Raw genomic sequence first — 22,169 nt, 5'->3', positions numbered from 1 at the left:
TCAGAAAAACTGCCAGTGATTTACAGAAGAAACAATACCAACTCCATCCATGTCCTTTTGGAAAATAGAATAGGAGGAAACAATTTCTAGTTCATTTAATTATTTTATAACTTTTAAAACATCAAATAGAAAGCAGTGCTTTCATTACTTACAAGATCCCCAGATAAAAATCATTGCCCAAGAATTCCTCCAGCAGACTTGTATCCAGCACTGGGTTCTCCAGAGTGTCACTGGGCCCCTGAGCTGCAAAGACAAATTAAAAATGTTCAGATTCATGAAGATTTCAGAATTGCTAATATCTAAAAACATTGACATGCCTGTACCCAAGAATTTTAAAGCAATGAAAGAGTATAATACATTTATTGAGAGTATAATCTTTCTTCCATTCAAATATTTCTTTAGAAGTCTCTTTAGAGTCTTCTTCATGTAATGAGCACCAAGTGTTATAGAAGGCTGATGAATCATTGCCCTCTACCTCTGAAACTAATAATACATTATATATTAATTAATTGAATTTAAATTTTTAAAATTTAAATTCTACTACTTTCCTCCAGCAACCTTCCCTAAGTCTCGTTTAGGTGCCCTTTTTTATGTGCTTCCACTAACAGCCTATGCTTTGTTTTATGCACTATTATAATTGCTTGCCTTTGTGTTTGTTTCTCCACTTAAAGTCTTTAAGAGCAGGGACTATGTCCTTCTTACAGTAACCATAAGAATCTATGGTATAAAAAAGGCAGCAATAAACATTTGTGGATGGATGGATGGATGGATGGATGGATGGTTCATTGGATGGATAGTTGGATGGAAGGAAGGATGGATGGTTGGTGAGTTGGTTTGTTGCTTGGACAGATTATTTCCAGTTAAGTTCATCGAGAAGTATCTTGCTTCACATTTTTGTTAAACTTCCCAAAGTGTAACACAATATTTTTGTCCTTTTTCTTGGTTTGAAAAAAATAAAAATAAACTTACTGGTTTCTTTCTGATCATAATAAAGATTAGAATTTAAAAAGAATAAAAAGTATATAACATAGGAATATATAATAATGAGGACAAAACAATATTTGTTTGTAGATAACATGACCCTATACCTAGCATACTCAGGAGAAATAATTGTCAGCAATTAGAAATGATCAGAAAATTCAACAGAGTAGCTGATCAAAACTAAATATAAAAAAAATTTCTTTATATATAAAAATAACCAATCAACAATTACAATAAATATAACGAAGAGGATTCTATTCAAAATGACAAAAAAGTATAAAATACCTAAATACATATTTAGGGATAAGATTTTTTTTTAAAAGCTAAAAAAACTTCTCTGAGGGTTCATAAGAAGAGATGTGAATAAATGGAAAGACATTGATCTTAGACTAAAAGACTAAAATGTCATAAAACTTTTACTAGATATTGTTTAGAATATCTGCCAAACCCACATATTCATTATCTGAGAACTTTCCCCTTGTGAAAATGGTCTCCAGCAGCCATATTTGTAACACAGCCTCTACAGGCACCCAAATCAGGGAGACCCGATCCACTGGTTGACCAGGGACCAATCCAATCGTTTCTCCTAAGAATCTCAACTAGACTTTAGAGTTGGTTGTTAAAATGAAGTCATGTAATAACAAGGTGAGCTAGAGTGATAGTTTAAATATTTCCAACACATTAACCCAGGTCCTTCTTGATTTTTTTTTATCCTTACTGAAGCCTGGTTGTTCAATTTTCATTTCAATTACATGACACACCTTTTGAATTGGTGTGTGTGTGTTATCTGTAATTAAATAATATCCAAGTGAAAGTGTTCTGAAATTCTTCTGGAAAAATAAATAGCCAAAAATCACCAGAAAATTATGGAGGAGGAAGTAAATACTGAGAAATATACACAAGGACACATCAAAGGATGTAGGATATATCTGGGGTATATCAAGAAATATCACATATACATGTAATGTATAAGGACTTTTAGTATACACTAAACAAATCCTTTGATGCCAGTGAGAAAAGGTTTATTAAATAAAATAATGGGAAAAATTGGCTAGACAAATGAGGGAAAAAATCTGGATTATTTTCCTACTTCCACACCAAAACTCCAGAAAGAGCAAGATTTCAACATAAATAAATAAAACCATAGAAAGAAAATGTGAGTTAATATCTTTATGATCTTGGGATAAAGGTTTTTCCCAAGCATGGCACAAAAGCCAAAAACTATAAAGCAAAATATTGATAAATTTCACTTTCTACATTTTTTTGAGGAGAAAAGAATTCTTAACATTTTATTTTGAAATAATTTCAAACCTAAAGAGAAGCTACAGGAATTTAAAGGAACTCACTTTTGCCCTGCGCTCATATTCACCAATTATTAACTTTGTGGGTTTTTTCCCAGGCATGATCTAAATATATAACACTTCAACTCTCTACCCCTCACACAAATATCCCTCATGTATTCCAATGCTTTGTGTTCTTCCTAGGGGCAAGGTACCTTCACATTCAGATCATGGCACTAGTTACAGGAGAGCCATTTTACATTTAACTTTTGGCTTTATATCTCATTCATTAAAATAAATTTTTAAAAATCTTGAGCCCCTCCCAAATGGGAAAAACTAATGGATGCCAGAGATAGACAGATGAGAGGGAGGAAGAAAGAGAAGAGGACAGAAAGAGCAGAGAGATCACCAACTCTTTTCAGTTATATAAACTAAGAGGGAAATGGATGGAAGATACTCTTAAATGTTGTGATGGTCAGAATTAACCTCAGAGTGGAGTTTAGTCTCGAGCAAGACTCTGAAGAAAGGATAGGATGGAGATGAGCTGGATAAGACCCCTCCATTCTTTCATTGATTCAACAAATATTTATTAAGCACCGTACCAAGTACACGCCAAACACTGTACAAGGTTCTGGGGACACAACAGAGAGGGGCGGGGGAAAGGAAAATTCCCTCAGGGGGACTGAATTCTACGGGAAGGAAGGAGGCACCAGTGGGGATGGGGGAGGACAGAGGTGACATGTGAGAAACAATAAATAAACAGGATTTTTTTTCACATGAAAATGAAACAGAGGTATAAGAGGCTGCAGGGAGAAAGAGCTCCTTTTGATTGGGGCAGCTTCTTCAGAAAAGAGCCAGCCATGCAGACATAGGGCAACCCATGCCAGGCTGTGGGAAACAGTAGGGGCAAGAGAAAAGGGGCTGTTTGAGAAACAAACAATTTCAGGGTGGCTAAGGCATTGGGAGGAGGGAGGAGAGGCTGGTCAGAGCCATGGGAAGCCTTTGGAAAGTGACATGATATGTTTTACATTTTTAAAAGTTTTGTTCTGTATAGCCACTTTGACAAACAGTATGGAGGTTCCTCAAAAAATTAAAAATGTGAAAAAAAATTAAAAATGCAAATACCACATGATCCAGCAATTCCACTACTGGTTATTTACTTAAGCTATATAAAAACATTAATTTGAAAAGACATATGCATCCCTGTGTTTATTGCAGCATTATTTACAATATCCAAGATATGGAAGCAACCTAAGTGTCCATCAGTAGATGAATGGATAAAGAAGATGTGGTATATAGCTACAACGGAATATTACACAGGCATAAAAAAGGATGGGATTGTGCCACTGGTGACAACATGGATGGACCCAGAGGGCATGATACTAAGTGAAATAAGTCACACTGAGAAGGACAAACACCACATGGTTTTACCATGTGTGGAACCTAAAAAAAAAAAAACAAACAAACAAACAAAAAAAAAAACAAATGAATAAACAAAAAGAAAAAATGAAAAAGTTTATTCTGGTTGCTTAATGGAAAAGGACTATAAAGGGATAACAGAAGGGAGATGAATTCGAATGCCATCCCTATGCAGAGGGTGTTTGGATTTCTTACTCTGAGCTAAGCCAAAGGAGAGGCGCTTTACCTGACTCATTAATCCTCATGACAGCACTAGTATCCCCAGTTTAGAGAAAGCAAAGTGATTACACAGGTTAACTTGCCTGCCCAGGGTCTCACAGCTAGTAAGTGATATGCAAGGAAACCAAGCAGGCTGCCCTGATTCCTGAGCACGTGCTCACTCCCCTCCCCACCATCACTGCCCATCTCATGTTCCAGCAGCTGACAGGACTGACTAGCTTCTACTTCTTCTTTGGGCTTTGGTCAAGCTGATTGCTAAGAGAAGCAGATGGAGGGAATAATCTGTTTATTATTCCACTGAAGCCCCTGCTGGTGTTCCATCTGCTTTATAGAAACATGCATGCACACACATGTACACATGCCCACGAGTGTGCATGTGTACACACACATGCGTGAGCACACATGCACAAACACACACACACACACACTGCCGCAGACAAAAATCAGAGGTGGCCCACAGATGCTAAGACCTGACCAATGTATCACTTGCTTTACATCACCCAGCCTCCCCCACCACCATCTGCAGGCAGAGATAGATGGTCCACAGCTCCCAGGACCTGCCCCAAGTGGCATGTCCAAACACCTTCATGAACAAGGAGAGAGGTTCCCCGCAGTAACCAGCTTTCTCTAGGACTCCAAAATCACATCTGTGCCTTCCAGACTCAAAGGAAATTATTCAACAAGATAAATCCGTAGTGTCAGATAAAATTGTTTTCAGGAGGCTTTATACACACAGGGAAACTCTTAAACGACTGTTAAAATAAATCTCATGCTTTTAAAAATAATCACTTTGCTATAAATGTCCCAAACACTTATTTACTACACCCAAACGTGCAGAGATGGCATTGTTGGGCACCCCACCCCCGCTGTCGGCGAGGCTTGGTTTCAAGCTTTGATCCCACCCTGTTCTACACTTTTATTTTCTGGCTGTCATCGTCTTGCTCAGAACAGGGGAAGCTGCCAGGCCTCCTGGGAGTGTGAGAGAACTACCCCCTTTTTCACTCTCAGAAAAGCCTTCTTCATCTTAGTTCTCTCCTCCCCTTCTAGGCTCAGGACAGCTGCCACATGGTTGGCCTTGGGCAGACAAGAATAAAGCACACAGAGGATCAATCCACCAGAGAGTACTACAGACAAATCCAAGTCAAATCCACAGGACCTACTAATAGACATACATATACCTTTGGGAAAACAATGCTCCCCAAAGGTGTGTGTAGGGAACATACAGCAAGGCCCTTCCTTTCATTACTCTTGCTTCTTCCACCCACCTGCCCGTCGACCACCTACCAGTCCTTTCTTGTTACCATCGGATAGGCTCTGTTCCTATATCACTTTCCTCAACCCAGATGCCCTCTGTTCCTTCTTTTATCAACTCTCACCTTTTGTCACACAGCATCACCACCTAGAGCATTCAGACAACGGCCAAGATGACAAAAATCTGTCGGTAACAATAACTCTAGGATTTTAAAAGAGTTTAAAAAGCAGCAGTGAGGATCCCCCAATGGCTGGCCTTTGGATTTAAACATAAAGATAGTTTCCCTCTGATACACCAGTGTTCATGAGAAATCCAAGCAGAAATGTTCATCAATATTCCAAAGAAGGAGGAGGAGGAGAAGAAGAGAAGACAGAAGAGAGGAGGAGAAACCAAACACCCTTTCTCTCGTATGTTAAGATTATTTTGTATTGAAAAATAAGACTGGAATTTAAATCTAATGTTAGTGTTTAGAGCCACAGCCAATTCAGAGTTAGATGAGTAAAGATGACATTTCCAATCATTAATTCACTAAATGTTTCATTCATTCATTCAACATTTACTTAGTATCCACTATGTGTTCAGGAATAAAATAAGAGATGAGTTCACAACCCAGGAAGAGAGACAAGAACATCGGCTAGAGTAGGACATGGCATTAAGCGTTAGGATGGTTGTAGATAGAAATACCGTGTGGCCTGTTAGGCTGGCCAGAGTGGGGTGGTGGTGGCAAGGACTCCTTGCAGGTGATACACTTCAGAAGGAATTTTCAAGGATGAGTAGATAGTTATCAAGAAAAAAATTCTAAGAACAGAAAAGAACATGTGCAAATGAACCTTAAAACTCAGCAGCAGGACTCCTTTGGAAATGTGCCACTAGTGTGGCAAGAGCCACGTGAAGAACGTTTCTGAGACTGAGAACAGTGCCTGTTGTGGCCTCCAGTGAGAGCTGGATGCACTTCTGTTTCAACCACAGTAGCAACTGTGAGATGTGTGTCTGTCTCTCTCTACTGAACTCCAAGCTTCTCTAGGGGAAAGACTGCCTCTTTTTGTACACATCCTAGAACAAGGCCTAATTGTTAGGCCTAACTATTCAATAAATATTTCATCTGTTGAATAAGTATTAGAATTTGAATGGATAAATGGAATTATGAATAGTGCAAGGTGTTATCTAGAGAAATTAGCAGACACCAGATCACAAAGGTTCATAGGCATCAAGATAAGGAATTCATCTTGAAAGTTAGGAGACATTGGAACATTTTCATCACATGGATAACATGATGAGGTTTATAGTTGTAAAAGGCCATCCTGCTTGCTCTTGGGAGATTAGACTGAAGTTGAACAAGACTAGAGCAAAGAAACTAGTCAAGGATATGGCAACATGAGCCTTCCCTCATTACTTAACACACAAGCAAAAGGTCCCTGCTATAGACCAGGCAGAGTGCGAAGTGCTGACACACAAAGACAAAGAAGACTTAATAGTTAAAGGTCTTGGTTCTTCAACTAGGCCCAGGTTCAAATATGGCTCTAGATTTGTGCCACCAGCTGTGCAACCTGGGGCAAATTCTCTAGGCTCTCTGTGCCTCAATTCCCTTATCTATAGAGTATAATAAGAGCATCAACCTTACAGAGTTATTGTGAAGATGAAATGAGATAATGCATTTAAGATATTTAGTATAGTTCCTAGCTCAATAACTACCACCCTTTGTCATTCCTATTTGTGTTCATAGACCAGTCAGAAGTTCATAGACCAGTCAGAAAGCCTGACATAAACACATACCATTGCATTGTGATAGGACAACAAAGATGTACACGGGGCATTAAGGGTCACCTAAATGACCCAACAGGAGCAAAAGGGAACCAGGAAAGCTCCAGGAACAGAGGTCCATGAGGCCAGAATAGTCAGCAAGGACAGATCCCTGGGTCATGAAGGCCATGAAACTCAGAGACAGTGCAGGGGAGGTGGAGGCAAGAAGGTAGAAGAAAGCACAGTGATTTGGAACCAATTTGTATAAGCTTGTGCACATCTCTTCCCCACGCCATATTTAGTGTTTTCATGTTAGCAACTTGAAACCAGCCATAGAGGGTGTATTTACACCATGGAAATTGGCAAACACTACAAATTGGGATTTCTTTCCCCCCAAGAGTTGGTTGTTGAACATTCACCAGCACATCACTGAATGTGGGTGGTATTTGAGAGGAGATGCCTACTAGACTCTGTGATGGGATGGAAGGAATCTAGGCAAGTCACTAGTCCCTGTTTTAGCATGATGATTGGTGGGAGGTTGTACTGGTGCCTTGAGATAAGAAAAATGAGAGAGTCGGGTGAGGAGCAAGAGAAGGAGCTTGAGGATTTTATCTGCTCTGGCTGGTATCATGTCCTCCTGTTTTTGCACTTAGACAAAAAGGAGCACCAGGGCCCTGCTCCCAAGAGGAACTCCACCTAATGACCTGGAAGTCTGGGAATCTCCCCAGTTCTTCTTGTACAGGTAAGCCTACGTTAATCCAGGAAGAATCTAATCAGTTCTTTAAAACCACAGTGAACATGACCCATTGTTGGTAATAGTGACCAAATTGAAAGACTGTCTCTGGACTTTAACATGATATGAATCACCTGAAATTTATGTCCCCGATAATCAAAAGATAAAACGAAAATTAACCTTTATTCAACTTGAGTAAAGAAAGTTCAAGCACATTGTGTAACAGGAGGGCAACGCCCATGTAGGTTTTCCAGAACTGTCACAGGTGCAAAATTCTAGAAAGGATCGTTAAAAACTTGGCTACTGGACTCTTAAGAGCAGCAGAAGACATCGAAGAAACTGCCTGCACTTCATTTCCTGGCCTGTTCTGCTTTCCAACTACCAGATTCGGAGACTCTCCGTGGAAATGGGTCTCTTGATTTCAGTGAGACACTTGCTATAAAATTGTTGCAAATTTTGCTAACAAAATTGCTAATTAATTCATTCAACATTTAATTAATATTTGATGAAGTGTCTATGTGCTAGCCACCAGGATACAATAGTGAGCAACACTCGATCTTACCCTCAAGGTAGGGGAAGGGCACAGAAAAAGACCAGGCAGTGCCAATATAGTGTGATAAGTCAGACCCAAGGAGCAGGCCTTCCATCTGATTTGAGGGAGGCAGTCAAGGATGGTTATATTTGTCAATGAGATGGAGAAAGGCAGAGGAAATTGCATTAGGATTAGGAGAATATATACCTGGGAAAACAATTATATCCCAAAATGCTAACCTGGAGAAAAATCCTAAAATTTAGTATGAAATGCCTCTGCTCTCCTCCTTGTCAATAATGTTATTTGTGATTTTTATTTTATTTTCAGTGTTCCAAGATTAATTGTTAATGCAACATACCAAGTGCTCCATGCAATATGGGCCCTTCTTAATACCCACCACCAGGCTCACCCCAAACCCCAACCCCCTCCCCTCCAAAATCCTCAGTTTGTTTCTCAGAGTCCACAGTCTCTCATGGTTCGTCCCCCCCACCTCCAATTTCCCCCCACTCACTTCTCTTCTCCATCTCCCAATGTCCTCTGTGTTACTCCTTATACTCCACAAGTAAGCAAAACCATATAATATTTGACTCTCTATCTGCTTGACTTATTTCACTCAGCATTATTTCACTCCAGTCCTGTCCATGTTGATACAAAAGTTGGGTATTCATCCTTTCTGATGGAGGCATAATACTCCATTGTATATATGGACCCAATCTTCTTAATCCATTGGTCTGTTGAAGGGCATCTTGGCTCTTTCCACAGTTTGGCAACTGTGGCCACTGCTGCTATGAACATTGGGGTACAGATGACCCTTCTTTTCACAACTGTATCTTTGGGGTAAATACCCAGTAGTGCAATTGCAGAGTCATAGGGTAGCTCTATTTTTAATTTCTTAAAGAATCTCCACTGCTTTCTAAAGTGTCTGCAACAACTTGCATTCCCACCAATGGTGTAAGAGGGTTCCCCTTTCTCCACATCCTCTCCAACACTTGCTGTTTACTGTCTTGTTGATTTTGGCCATTCTAACTGGTATAAGGTGGTATCTCAATGTGGTTTTGATTTGAATCTCCCGGATGGCTAATGATGATGGACATTTTTTCATGTGTCTGTTAGCCATTTGTATGTCTTCTTTGGAGAAGTATCTGTTCATGTCTTCTACCCATTTTTTGATGTGATTATCTGTTTTTTGTTTTTGTTTTTGTTTTGTTTTGTTTTTAGAAGAATAAGGAAGGCAAACTGGTCAAGTATACAGATGGCCTGAAGGATACAGGCAGGGAGTGATATGTTTTGAAAGAGTTGGGTCTAATCTCAGGCTGACTGGGTTGATGGCTAACTCTGACAAGAGGACAGTTAGCACATTAAGTGTTTAGCTCTACATTAACTTTTTAAATTAACGTAAACAGGAGATGGGGAAACTTGGTTTATGAGTGAATAGGGATACAGACAAAGGTCTTTTAGTTGGGCCATCATGAGGAAGTATCGGGAAGACAAAGAAACTAATGTAGAATTATACTAATAAAATCACTGAGTACAGAACTAGGATGGTGAGGCCCTCTTCCTCTATGCACATATCTGACCTTGATGACCCGGGCTCCACACCTTCAGAGGAATGTTGACAAATAGGATGTCTAGGGGAGATCCAGCAGAGTGGGAAAGACTCACCAGTCAAGCCACACAAAAGATGGTCAATGGAGAAGAACAATAACAATACTTGGTAAGTCTGTTGAGCACTTTTTATGGACCAGTATTGTGCTAAGGATTTTACATTTCATTCTCATTTGACTTGCAAAATAATTTTATTCTATCAGATAGGTACTATTATCATCTCCATTTCTCAGAAAACCAAATGTCCTTAGCCTGCTTAAGCAACTTACTCAAGTTATAATAAGCACAATTGTTCTTACACCGGGCTCCGGTGTTTTCTACTCTCCCATAATATATGTGTTCTTGAACAACCTTGCTTTCTGCAAAATCATGCAAAAGAATGAAGGAAAGTAGGGTTGGGGCAAACAACTCAAAAACTAATGAAAAACAATAACGTTCATGGTAAAAATGTAAAGGACATGTCAAAGGTATTATTAATATTGTTATGTGCTTCAGCAAATACAGAAATTTTCCCTTTATAGAAAAGAAGATGGAAGGCATTGCAAAAAAGAGTTATAGCTGCTGAATTATGAAGACAAGGGGAGAAAGAAGAGGAACTTGATACTTGATTGTGATACCTGATTTAAATCAATTACATTAGAGCCTACCCTTCCTGAGCTCAGGACTCTCCTCCTCTCTCAGAATAGAAAAAGCTTTTGCCAGCAGAAAAGAAGGTGGCTGGACCACTACTGAGAAGGCAGCTGATGGTGTCTGCCATATACAACTTAAAAATGTAGTAGATCTATGACCTTTCAGCATCAACGTTATGACAGTTCCAGATGAATGTGTCCAATTTGCTTTTTCACAGACTCAGGAACCACTCAGTGTAAATAATAAATGATTGTTGATTGGTTCAGTACCTTTGGACCGCTGCCCTTATGGCAATTTGCACAGTTTCTCGGTGAATAATGTAAACTTTGCATGGATTTAAAGTAGGAGGGGGAAATGGTCGGTCTATTGCCCCCATGTAACCTCGATTTTCATGTCATATTTCAATGTTTAATTAATTGGTTATCAAGTTCACACTTCTTCTCCTTTCAAATTAATGATCTGGAATATAAATTAAGCAAGATACTCTGGCTTTTCTGGGAATCTGGGAACCCAGTTTTCCAGGAGCTGTAAAACCTTACAGCCGAGCTTCCTCCCAGCCCTTCAACATGAGGATGAAACTTTTATGCTTTGTGCCCTTTCTCTTCACTAACATATACTAAGGTTAATATACACAGGGAAATGAATAAAACACAATCAACTGCATGTTAACCAATATTAATTTTTAACTGTGGAAGAGAAATTTGGCAAACAGAAGCTTACAACCTTTCTTTCAAGTGGTATAGGAACACATCAAGAAATCTCATTTATTTTATGTTCAAAATTGTTGAAGAATTATTGCTCTGGTTTGGTCTCTTAGCAGCTCTAATTTCACCAAGGGCCAAAAAAGAGGAAGAAGAAGGAAGAAGGGAAAGTATGAAGAGGAAAACACCCCAGAGGATGGAGAGCTAAAGGGCGGCTATCTACCCATAAGCTTACCAGGTGGTTTGGATCCTCTGGAATGTACAATGTTGAATATGAAATCGATGCCCCCAGTGGGTAGACCCTGCATGGCACATATTCAGGGAAATGTGCCACAGAAGCTGCCCACCCTGTGGCTCTGAAGAGCACCCGTCCTGCCTCAGCAGTGCCTTCCTGTCCTGCCAAGCCAGGTAGATAGGGGGTTAGGGAGGGGAAGGCAGCCCAGCAGGACACTGACCGAGGACTGGGTCATCTGCGACTGTGGGATGAAGACTCAGATCTTCTTGGATGTGAGAAATAATGGAGGGAAATCCAACAGACTTGGAAGAAGACCTGGCTTGGGGCTTTTATTTATTGATTTGATAAATGGGTTGGAGTGATGACTATGCATCAGCCCCTGGCCGCTTAGGCCAAAGGAATGAATGAGACATAGTTCCTTCCTTCCAGTTGTCTGTGGGAGGGAGACCCAGAAAAAGGCAATATATGCCTTTTCAAGGCATGTATTTCATGATGAAGTGAAAAGTACTAGGAATGTGCAGAAGCCCCAAGGGAATGATGCGAAAGCAGAGACCTCCATCGTCAACAGCAATTAGCCAGGTGAGCAGGGCAGAGAAGGGCGATCCAGAAGCAGGAGCTTCATATAACATAAAGGCAAGGAAAAGCATGAGATCTGGAGAACTGCCACCAGGCCAACTTGAGATAAATTCTAGTTCTGCTGAACTTCCCTGGGCCTGTTTCCTTATCTGGCGGGGGGGTGGAGGGTTGTTACCACCTTAGTGCATGGCTCATAGACTAAATGTGATGTGTAATCTTGACAGGTTCCTGAACCTGCTGACAGGTTCACCCGAGATCAAACTACTCAGGCCTCTCTGAACTTTCCAACAAGGCCTACTTTCATGTTTCTGTCCGCGTTGTCCAATTGTAGCAAGAATCCTGATGGTAAGTTTAACCAGAATCACCCATCCTCCAGATCTGATCACCCTTGACATCTAATCAGGTTCCTCAACCTCACCTTGCCCCAGGAGACGGCGGGTCACCCTAGCCTGCTTCCAGCAAGAATTCTGTTAGGCTAGTCTAGCTAGAATCCCTCTCTTACCCTGCTCCTGGGCTAGACAGTCCCACTTGCCCACACAGAGTTGAGCCCAGTCTCTCTTCCCCATTGCAAATTTCCATCACAGTGGTCACTAGACCCATCTTGATAGTCCCTCCCTTGAATAAAGTCATCCTTACCAGGCTTTAACAAGTATCACCAATTTTTTCTTCAACACTACTAGTGCTCAGCACATAATAAATGTTCTTTCCCTTCTTAATCCTTCTCTGCTCCTCGTCCTCACACCCCAAACACAGGACTCAGAACAATAGATCAATCACTGCAGTCAAGGCAGATCAGATCATCAAAGCAGGGGGTTAAGTGAAGGCCCAAATGATAGGAACTTACTGGCCCTGTTCTGGAAAGTGGGTGCAGTGAGGTAGCCAGAGGCGAGTTTGTGGGAGATTAACATGGTGACTGGGGATAGGTAAGGGAGAGGAAGATAAAAGGGAGGAGATTTTCCAAAGGCTGGCTATGTTTACTGAAGTATTAGTCTGACTTCTACCCTAGAATATGGAAGCCAATGAGCCAAGCCAAGTGTTACCTCTTTCTCCTTGAAGGGGTATCCAGAGGGAAAGAGCTTTGGACTTGGGATGAGAAGATAAAGGTTTTGTCACCACCACTGGCATTTACCAGGGTGGTTTTAGACATATCTTTCAACTTCTTTGAGGCTCCATTTCTTTCATCTGTAAAACGCCTTCCTCTCAGGATTGCAAGAGGGACCAATGAATGACAGAAATGAGAGTTTGTGAAATGTCAAATGCCATCAACAAATATAATACAACTGGATGAGTGAGAGGAAAACCTTGAAGATGGGTAAGGAATGAACTGGCAAAATAAAACAATGTCAAAATTGGTGGTTAAGGGGCGCCTGGGTGGCTTAGTGGGTTAAAGCTTCTGCCTTCCGCTCAGGTCATGATCCCAGGGTCCTGGGATCGAGCCCTCCATCGGGCTCTCTGCACGGCAGGGAGCCTGCTTCCTCCTCTCTCTCTGCCTGCCTCTCTGCCTACTTGTGATCTCTGTCTGTCAAATAAATAAATAAAATCTTTTTAAAAAAATTGGTGGCTGAGTATACTTTTATTTTTTCCAACATTTCCATAAACAGCCAGCAAAGGGAGGACCAAGTCCAAAGCATGGTTTCCAGCCCTGACTATCATGAAAGGCTAACTCAGATTTTCACACAGGAGCCTCCTTCTTCCAGGAGCAGACTTCTGTCTTTCTGTCATCCCCATGCAGATACAAAGAAGAAATGAAAGTTCTCCAAATACTTCTTAAGGCACAACACTTCTTGAGATGCATGAATCACAGATTTAAAAAAAAAAGATTTTATTTATTTTTTTGACAGACAGAGATCATAAGTAGGCAGAGAGGCAGACAGAGAAAGAGGGGGAAGCAGAGAGCCCACTGCAGGGCTCGATCCCAGGACCCTGCGATCATGACCTGAGCCAAAGGCAGAGGCTTTAACCCACTGAGCCACCCAAGGACCCCAGGATAAGAGATTTTAAAGTGCCCTTCTACTGATCAATTGGAATTAGCCTAGTCTTTACTAGATCTTACTCTTCTATAGTCACACAGAAAAATCATCCCAAAGTACATTTACTTTTAGCAGAAGAGTCTTGGTTAGCTCCAACCTTGGAAAATTTGTAAGAAATAGTTTGTAGATGTCCTTTCTGCGTCTTCCTGCATATAAAACATCTTGTGTGACTTAACAGATTTGTTTCAAAGCAACAGGCTTGACTAACCAACAAGGGAAGGAAGAAAAGAGGACTGTTGCTTCCACCCTTTGCATCTGTGGAATCCACTGCATGTGCACAATGCATGTGGGACAGGAGAGTAAAATTCCAGGTGAGATACTCTAATCTGTTCTGTCCTGTTTTAATACACGCACATAGAGAAATAGCTATACAAATTTTAAAAACTGTTTCTATACATGCTTTTATGAGCAGTTAAAAATATAAGTCATACCGGGATCCTTTATAGACTATTAAATAGTAATATACTCTTTCAATTCTCTTTGGACTTTCAACCTTTACCTCCTAATTATCCACAGGCAAAACAACAAAAAATAATTAAAACCATTAGTACTTTTCAAAGAAGAAGAGAATTTAGTTCAGTTATATGCCTCAAAGCCAGCTTCCCCAAACCCTGTCAAAGCCTGGTTGAATGACATGTTTGAGGTCATCAATTACCAAGGTCAGCAGACAGCATTCTTCATATGAATTTTATGTCATCCCAGTCTTTCTGGAAAGACAATGACGGATCAAAGAACTAGTTCTCCTACAGTGAGAGCATCCTCAGAATGTAGATTATATGAAGCAAGTTCTCCCCTTAAACTAAATTTGCAGTCTCCCATCTTCAGACCTTAAAGATTTACTGTGAAATTAGCACAAAATGCTTTAGACTATTCAAGAACAGGATAATAATAACAATATATTGTTTTCAGCTTTGATCGTATCCCCAAGCAAGGAATGCTCAAAAAACCTTGGAAATACAGTATTTTCACGGTTCTGTCTTTTCTGAAAAATGTTGATTTCAAGACCAATATGGAAAAGCTGAACCTTTTGCAATAAAAGGAAATACTCAGTACTTTGTCCTATGTTGCTTGGCAACTAAGGGCTATAAATGGATTTTATGATTATAAAGGCTCTGGAATTAATGTGAACATGTAAAAGTTGTAATAACTCCCTGGAGACAAGAGTGTTTCTTTGAAAAAGAAGTGTGTGTGTGTGTGTGTGTGTGTGTAGCTTGTACTCATTCTTATTTCAAAAGCAAGCAAGCAAGCAACTTGGTTCCTTCACACTTGCAAATGTTATAATAAAATCAATAGCTATCATTTATTTCCTCATTCATCTCCATAACCCTAAGAACCAGATGTTATTATCCCCATTTTATAGATGGAGAAAACTGAAATGTTAGGATGTTAAGTCATTAGCCCAAGGTCCACAACTAAGTAGCAGGGGAATCAGGATTCAAACCCAGGTCTGCCTGGTTCACCAAAGCCTATGCCACCACCCACAGCCATAAATTCACAGGAAGCATATTTCTCAGCTCCTAATATTTGAGGCTATTGATCGGCTTCACCCTGGTGGAGTGACACTCCTTCCAGCTGTCAAGTCATCTCACGTTCTCCTTAGAACACATTATCTCATATTACTGAGCATGACAATTGCTTCTTATGTTGCTACCATCAGCGAATCAGATATCGGAGTATCCTCTCACTGGGCTTTTTGTTCTGACTCTGGTTACCAAAAAAAGCCAAGTTGGAGAGTCAATATTTCCTACTACACTTCTGAGGAACCCCCCTGCCCCAATCCCCTCTACAGATGTTTGATTTGCTCTGAGCAGTGCTCAGGCCAGGGCTGGTATTCTTCTAGCTTTGCATTCTTACTGGGTAGCCTTGTCTTCTGGGAATCTGTAACTGCCTGCTCTATGAACATAAACTACTGCCTTTTTATCCCTAACACCTCATCTCATAGCATTGGAGCTGGGTTTTGCAAAAAAGAAAAAGAAAAAGCCGGATGACACTAATGTACCAATCACTCAGACTCCAGAATAATTTCATCTATGGAATGGAATTACATGCAAACTGGCGCCCTGTCATACACACGCGTGCGCGCGCACGTGCGCATCCCAGTTATTTGAACAGGAGCCGGAAGTTCGGCAGCTAAGTCTATAGATGGTCCTCTGCAACCTATTCAGAAAACACCGGGCGGAGTGACGAGGAACACAAGCCTCTGGAGTAAGACAGGCTTCTGCCTAGCTCCAAGCTCTCAGACATAATAGCCGTGTTCCTTTGGGCCAGATACGAACTCTGAATCTCTCTTTCCTCATCTATAAAGTGGTGATAACATTATCTCATTGTTCATTTTGTTGTGCAAATTAAGAATTAATACAGCTTAAGATTTGGTACAGCGTGTCATATCAAGTGTTCATTACAGGCTAGTAGTTTTCTGACTGATCACAGGCTGCTTCAGGGAGCTCCTTTAAAAGAATGAACAGTTTCTTAATTATAGGTTACTGATAAAACTACTGCACTGGGCAGTAACAGTGGGTCAGGCACCATGCAAAGCCCTTTGCCTAAGATCATCTTACTTCTTCTCATTCCTCTCCTATGAAACAGTATCTACTTCACTTGATAGCTGAGGACACAGGCTCAGAGAGACCCAGTCATTTGCCAAGGCTGCACCCTAAGTCCATGGTAGAGCTGAGATTTCCACCCAGGGCAATCTGGAAGCAAAGCCTGTGGTCTAAGAACCATGTCACTCATCACCACACATGCAGACTGGAGTCAGGAGCTCAGGGTTAATGTGTGTGATTTGTAAAGGTGCCTAATTTCCAAAGGTCATGTGGGTGGACTATAAAACATGGGCAAGACCTGTAATCAGACAATCCCCAAGATCATTCCTGCAACCCCCATTACCTTGACTGTGTTCCCTGATGCTTGGACTTTTTTTTTAACTGGGCTCCACACCAAGCATGGACCCCAGCATGGGGCTTGAACTCATGACCCTGAGGTTAAGACCTGAGCTGAGATCAAGAGTTAGACACTTGACTGACTGAGCCACTCAGGGGCCCCTGGACCTTTATTCTTCCTCAGGATTGCACCATCCACTCCTCTCTTAGACTCCGAAAGTCTCCTGATGGCTTCTAAGTATTCATTTTGCTTCATAGCTAATGGCTCAGTTTGAGTCAGAGCCTGAACCTGTCATAAAGGGACTTGGGTTTTGAATCTCTCCATCCCCAGTTAGCATCTCTGCCTTGTTTTCTACTGAACGCCACACCACCTTCATTCCCTTCCCGCTAATAGCTCCTTTTAAGGAGAACAGAGGAAACCACCCTAGGTCACAGATCCAAGAGTAATCTACATAACAAACATCGGTGAGGAGCTGTGACTTCCTCTCCAGAGTTGGTCTGGATATTTAATACCCAGAGAAAATGAGATATCCAGAGAAAAGTGAGAAAATGAGCACAAACTGAACAGCTACATATAAGGCAAAAGAAATTCTGTTTCTCCAGAAATTCTGGTCAAGAATTTCACTCACTTAACACACATTCAACAAACATCTTTTCAGTAACGGCAACATGCAAGACAGAGAGCCTTCAAAGATGAGCAAAACAAAGACAAATCCTTACAGGGAGATGCTTACACTGTCCTCTGTGGGAGACAGACATGCAAAACACAGAAACTGAACTTTGATGTGAAGGGTGCGCACCCAAGGGTGTAGACAAAGTGCGGGAGAAGCATGGAGAATTTTGCTTCTAACTTAGCTCAGGGAAGTCTGCTGGAGAAAGAAGTAGGAAAGTGCATTCTGGGGAGAGGGCACAGTCAAAGATCCAGTGTTATGAAAGGGCAGGAAGCATTCAAGAAACCATGAGAAGTTGTGAGGCTGGGGTATAGGTAATAGTAAGAACAATATTGAAGATAATAATAGTAATAGCAAAAATATAGTAATCCAGGGACTATTCTGAGCCTCATGTAGACAGCATCATATCACCTTCCCAAACCCTATTAGATAGCTACAAGGAATATTCTGGTTTTATAGGTACATAAATGAGACACAGAGATATGAAGTAGGAGGAAGATCACACAGCTAGCAAGGGGCAGAGTCAAGATTGGAACTCTGGCTTTGGAGCATGACCTTAACCACTTATATCAAACACCTGTAATAGATATGAGTGTGGAGGAGTCCCCTGCGATAGGACACCTGGAATGTTATCTTGGGACAATTACACTGAGCTCAGGCAAAGGAGATTCAACAGAAATGTTTAAGCGATGGCATCTACATGAGTCAACAGCATAGTGGAAGATGGTCAACAGAAAGACAGAAGTTAAGAGATTCTTGCAAGAGATGAAATCTCTGAACAAAGGGGGGGGGCGGTTGCAGCCGAAAGACATTTCTGAGGTGGAAGCGACAATTTGATAAAAGATTAGCTACAGAGTGTAGAAGGAGTCATCAAGAGTGACACGCCAGTTTCCAGTTTGGGGGGTTTGTTGAAGAGCGAAGGGAACATGGGAGGAAGTGAAGACTGAAATCAGAGAGAAGATTAATGAGTTCCACTTTGAATGTGTGGATTTGGGAAAACTGAGGGACACCCAGGCTCAAACACATGTACTTTAAAAGGCTATAAATCCAGGTATTGGCAATAGAACTTCGGATATGTTGACCCATGGGAATGCCCACTCAGGGTAAGCTTTGATGTTCCAATAAGAGAGTTTCCGAATCAGGACTCGTGGGCAGACCAGGAGGGGGCAAACTACTGAAAGCACCTGAGAGGACACAGGCTGGAGGAGAACCAGAAGAGAAGGTGCCAGGGCATCAAATAGAAGAGAGTTTCCACGAGTGAACAATGGGTGATGGTGATGAATCCCAGAGTCACCACCAGGAGGATGAGGTCGAATGTTTTTAATGCCATCCAGAAGAAATTCCAATCGAGTAATTCAGAGCAGAAGCCTGATTAAATTGGGTTGAAAAGCAAATAGGACGTGAAGAATAGAGCGGGTATTTTTCAGATGTATTTTCAGGGTATTTTGGTGATGAAAGAGAAGTGAATGTCTGGGAGGCGGGATAGAGTTGAGAGAAGAGATTTCAGTCTCGTGGCTAACCCACTGATACCTGAATTTTGCTATGATTCCCACAGCCCCAGCGTGTTTTATTATCCTTTCCATTCCCTAGTATTGACTTGATTAAATCAATTTTAAGGTAATGTAAAGTACACCCAGAATCTTTTTAGAAGCAGGTTAGGCTCAAATAACGAGCAAATGCTGATCCAATGCCGAGAGTTTCCGCCTAGCAGACTGGGCCCCCAGAAGCCTCTCTTCAGGTGCTTCGGGAGCACCCCTGGGGACTGAAGGAAGCCCAGTGCGGAGGAAATAATCACCTTTTTCTGGAGATTTTTTTATACCCACTAGTAAAACTGAGAGCAGACTTTGAAGAATTCATTCCCCTTTTGGTTACAGTATCCCTTTGGTATAAGCATTTTCTGATAAGGTGACAGCTCTGAATACAGAGATGAAACCATTAACTTTTTTTCATCACTGCTTTTAATCATGCCATCAGATCTCCCTTTCCCATCTCTTAACAACATTTTAAGTAGTAAGTTTCTAGACTTTATCAAACCATGTCCCAGTCTAGGATCTTCTCCCTAGTTTGAAGGGCGTCCTCTCCATCATGGGGGCTCCAGGCTCAGGGTCCTCAAGAGGGGCAGGTGAGGGAAGCTGCCAACAACCCGAGACCACAGCAGGGGGTTCCTCAGCTCTTCTGCTTCACAGACCTCACTGGGCACCTGATGAAGAGTATGGAGACTTCCACTAACATATTAGCCTACACAAACACCTGTTTCCACTCAGTATCACAGGCTTTGAATCCCCCTGAATTTAACCCAGGTGAAGAACTCTGGGCATAGAGTATCTTTTTTAAGTCAAAAAATGAAAATTAATATCAAACAGCAGTGATAGAGACAGTCTACAGATTGATTAAAAGGGGGGGGGACTTCCTAGCAGGTAAGTTGTCTTAACTAATTAAAAAAAAAATTCTATATGCCAGTAACTCTATTTTGAGGAGATTCATACAAAGTAAATAACAAAGGGTTTGGGGGGAAAACTTGATCACATTATATGTAGAACAGGGAAAGATCTAGAGCAAGCCCAAATGTCCAGCCATAACAACTGGTTAAATAACAGAACATCTCCAATAAAGGTGCTCCCACATGTTGCTCCCACATGTTCCTGGGGGCTAAAAGGGGGAGGTGTTCTCCTTACTGTTCTGCTGTTTTCAGATTAGCTTTCCTCCTCCCTTCTTCCAATGAAGCACATATCAGATGACCAGGCCCCTCCTGGTAGCACCATCTAGGACCCTCTCGCTCATTCACTATTGATGTCTCACTGGACACCCAGCATGTGCTTCCCTCTCTTCCCCTCTGCAACACCACTTTCACTATCACTCCTCAGGGCTTCCACATCCACCTGATACTCTCCCAGCCTCTCGGGTTCTTTTTTTTTTTTTTTTTTTTTTAAGATTTTATTTATTTATTTGACAGAGAGAGATCACAGGTAGGTAGAGAGGCTGGCAGAGAGAAAGAGAGAGAGAGAGAGAAGCAGGCTCCCTGCTGAGCAGAGAGCCCTATGTGGGACTCGATCCCAGGACCCTGAGATCATGGCCTGAGCTGAAGGCAGCAGCTTAACCCACTGAGCCACCCAGGCACCCCGCCTCTCGGGTTCTTAAACCCCTCATCTCCCACCTTTTCTCCACCTCACCTCAGACACCTTCCGTCATGGCGCCCTGCGAAACCCTGGCATCAAACCAGTAACTGCACCCTCTGAAGTCTCAGTTCCAAGTGTTGTCCTCTGACCAGCCCTTCCTTTCCACTCATTGACACTGGTGCCTCTACTCTTATCATTTCAACCACTGGGATCCCCCATTCATAAACCTTACAGCCACCTTTCCACACCTCTTCACCCCTTGCGACTCACCCTTCCCTTCTTACCCCGCTGAGGAGTTAGGGCCCATCACTCCAATTACTCCCTTGCAAAGGCTAGTCACTCTCTTCCCTTCTCTCACCTGGGACTCACCTGGGAAAACCTCAACTTTGTAAAAACCCAGTTCTTCCCCTACCCTAAGCCTGCACTTAAGTGGCTGAATAGAAAATCATTCAAACATAATGACTGGCCTCACTTAAAGCAACAGAGCACAAGTCTCACACAGACACAGCCCTGACCAGCAATCTTACCCCTGGTGGATGAGTTGCCGGAATGCCACCTCCTCAGAAGCATTCCCGGTTACCTGAGCTTATGTCACCTGCTCTCCCTGCCATCTTCAGTCTCTCTCTGCACAACTATCTGGTTTTATTCTCTTCATAATTATTGATTCTCTGAAGTTATTCTATTCCCTTGCTTGTTTTCTCTCTTCAACCAGATGAGGAGCTGCTCCGAAACAAGGACTCTGTTCACCACTGAATCCCTCTGCGTGAGGGCAACCCCTGGCTCACTTTGACTGGCTGTTTCAATTAAAAAAAAGGGACATATGAGGAACTCGCATCCACATTCTACCGGGATGATCTTCAAGCAAGTTAACCTCCTCCAGCCTCCTGATTCTCATGGGAGGATAAAAATCCCTCACAGGACTGTGCTGATGTCACCCAGAGAAAGCGCTAGCAAGGTAACAACGAGAATAACAATAGCTAATATTAATTAAGCTCTCTGTGCCAGGCGTAGAGATATTACAACCAAAATTTGGGATAATGCTGTTATCCGCATTTTCTAAATAAGGAAACTAAGACCTGCAGTCGTTTCCTCCTCCATCATCCGAGAGGCAATAAATGGCAGAACCAGGATTCACATCGAAGACAGCTGACTCAGAATCCATGTTCCTAATTAAACTCTATACCCAGCACATAATAAATGTTCAATAAAATCAGTCCTACAATGATAACTATAGGATGTTGCCAAGACACAACATCTAAAATTCCACCATTGAAGAACAACCAAACCTACGCTTAGAGATGCAACCTTTTTCGATTCATTTGGTCAAAACATCTTCGTGTCCACTGAAAGCACACAGGGACAAGGCTCAATACAGATGTGTGATGACATCTGATCATTTGCTGTCTGTACCTTCTGTGAATGCTCAGGTTTTATTGGCGCAGAAAGAAGAGGGCAAAAGGGTGCTGAGAAGCTGAGAAAGTGGTGGCCCCAAAGTGAAAGAAAAATAAAGAATTGAGGGCCTGGCCTGAGGCCAACGACACTCTTCCCCCACAAAACAGCCTTGCCCAGG

At 41.7% G+C, this 22,169-nt stretch overlaps 1 protein-coding gene across 4 annotated transcripts in view; it reads right to left on the bottom strand.

Moving 5' to 3' along the window:
• The window catches only part of MYRFL (myelin regulatory factor like), a 123,572-nt gene that overhangs the window by 91,497 nt on the left and 9,906 nt on the right, over positions 1-22,169 (bottom strand). For 3 of the 4 annotated variants that reach the window (XM_045072979.1, XM_045072980.1, XM_004752524.3), the window contains exon 2: positions 153-243. The exons of the other annotated variant lie outside the window; for it this stretch is intronic. In XM_045072979.1, the coding sequence (XP_044928914.1) occupies positions 153-243 (91 nt within the window). The remainder of the gene's footprint in view (positions 1-152; positions 244-22,169) is intronic. 4 annotated transcript variants of the gene reach the window in all.

The sequence above is a fragment of the Mustela putorius genome, unplaced genomic scaffold (genome assembly GCF_011764305.1).
Source record: "Mustela putorius furo isolate JIRA1106 unplaced genomic scaffold, ASM1176430v1.1 tig00537227_pilon_pilon_pilon, whole genome shotgun sequence".
In the NCBI taxonomy this organism is placed as follows: Eukaryota; Metazoa; Chordata; class Mammalia; order Carnivora; family Mustelidae; genus Mustela; species Mustela putorius.
The sequence above is the reverse complement of the archived record's forward strand: the minus strand, read 5'-3'. Positions and strand labels throughout refer to the sequence as shown.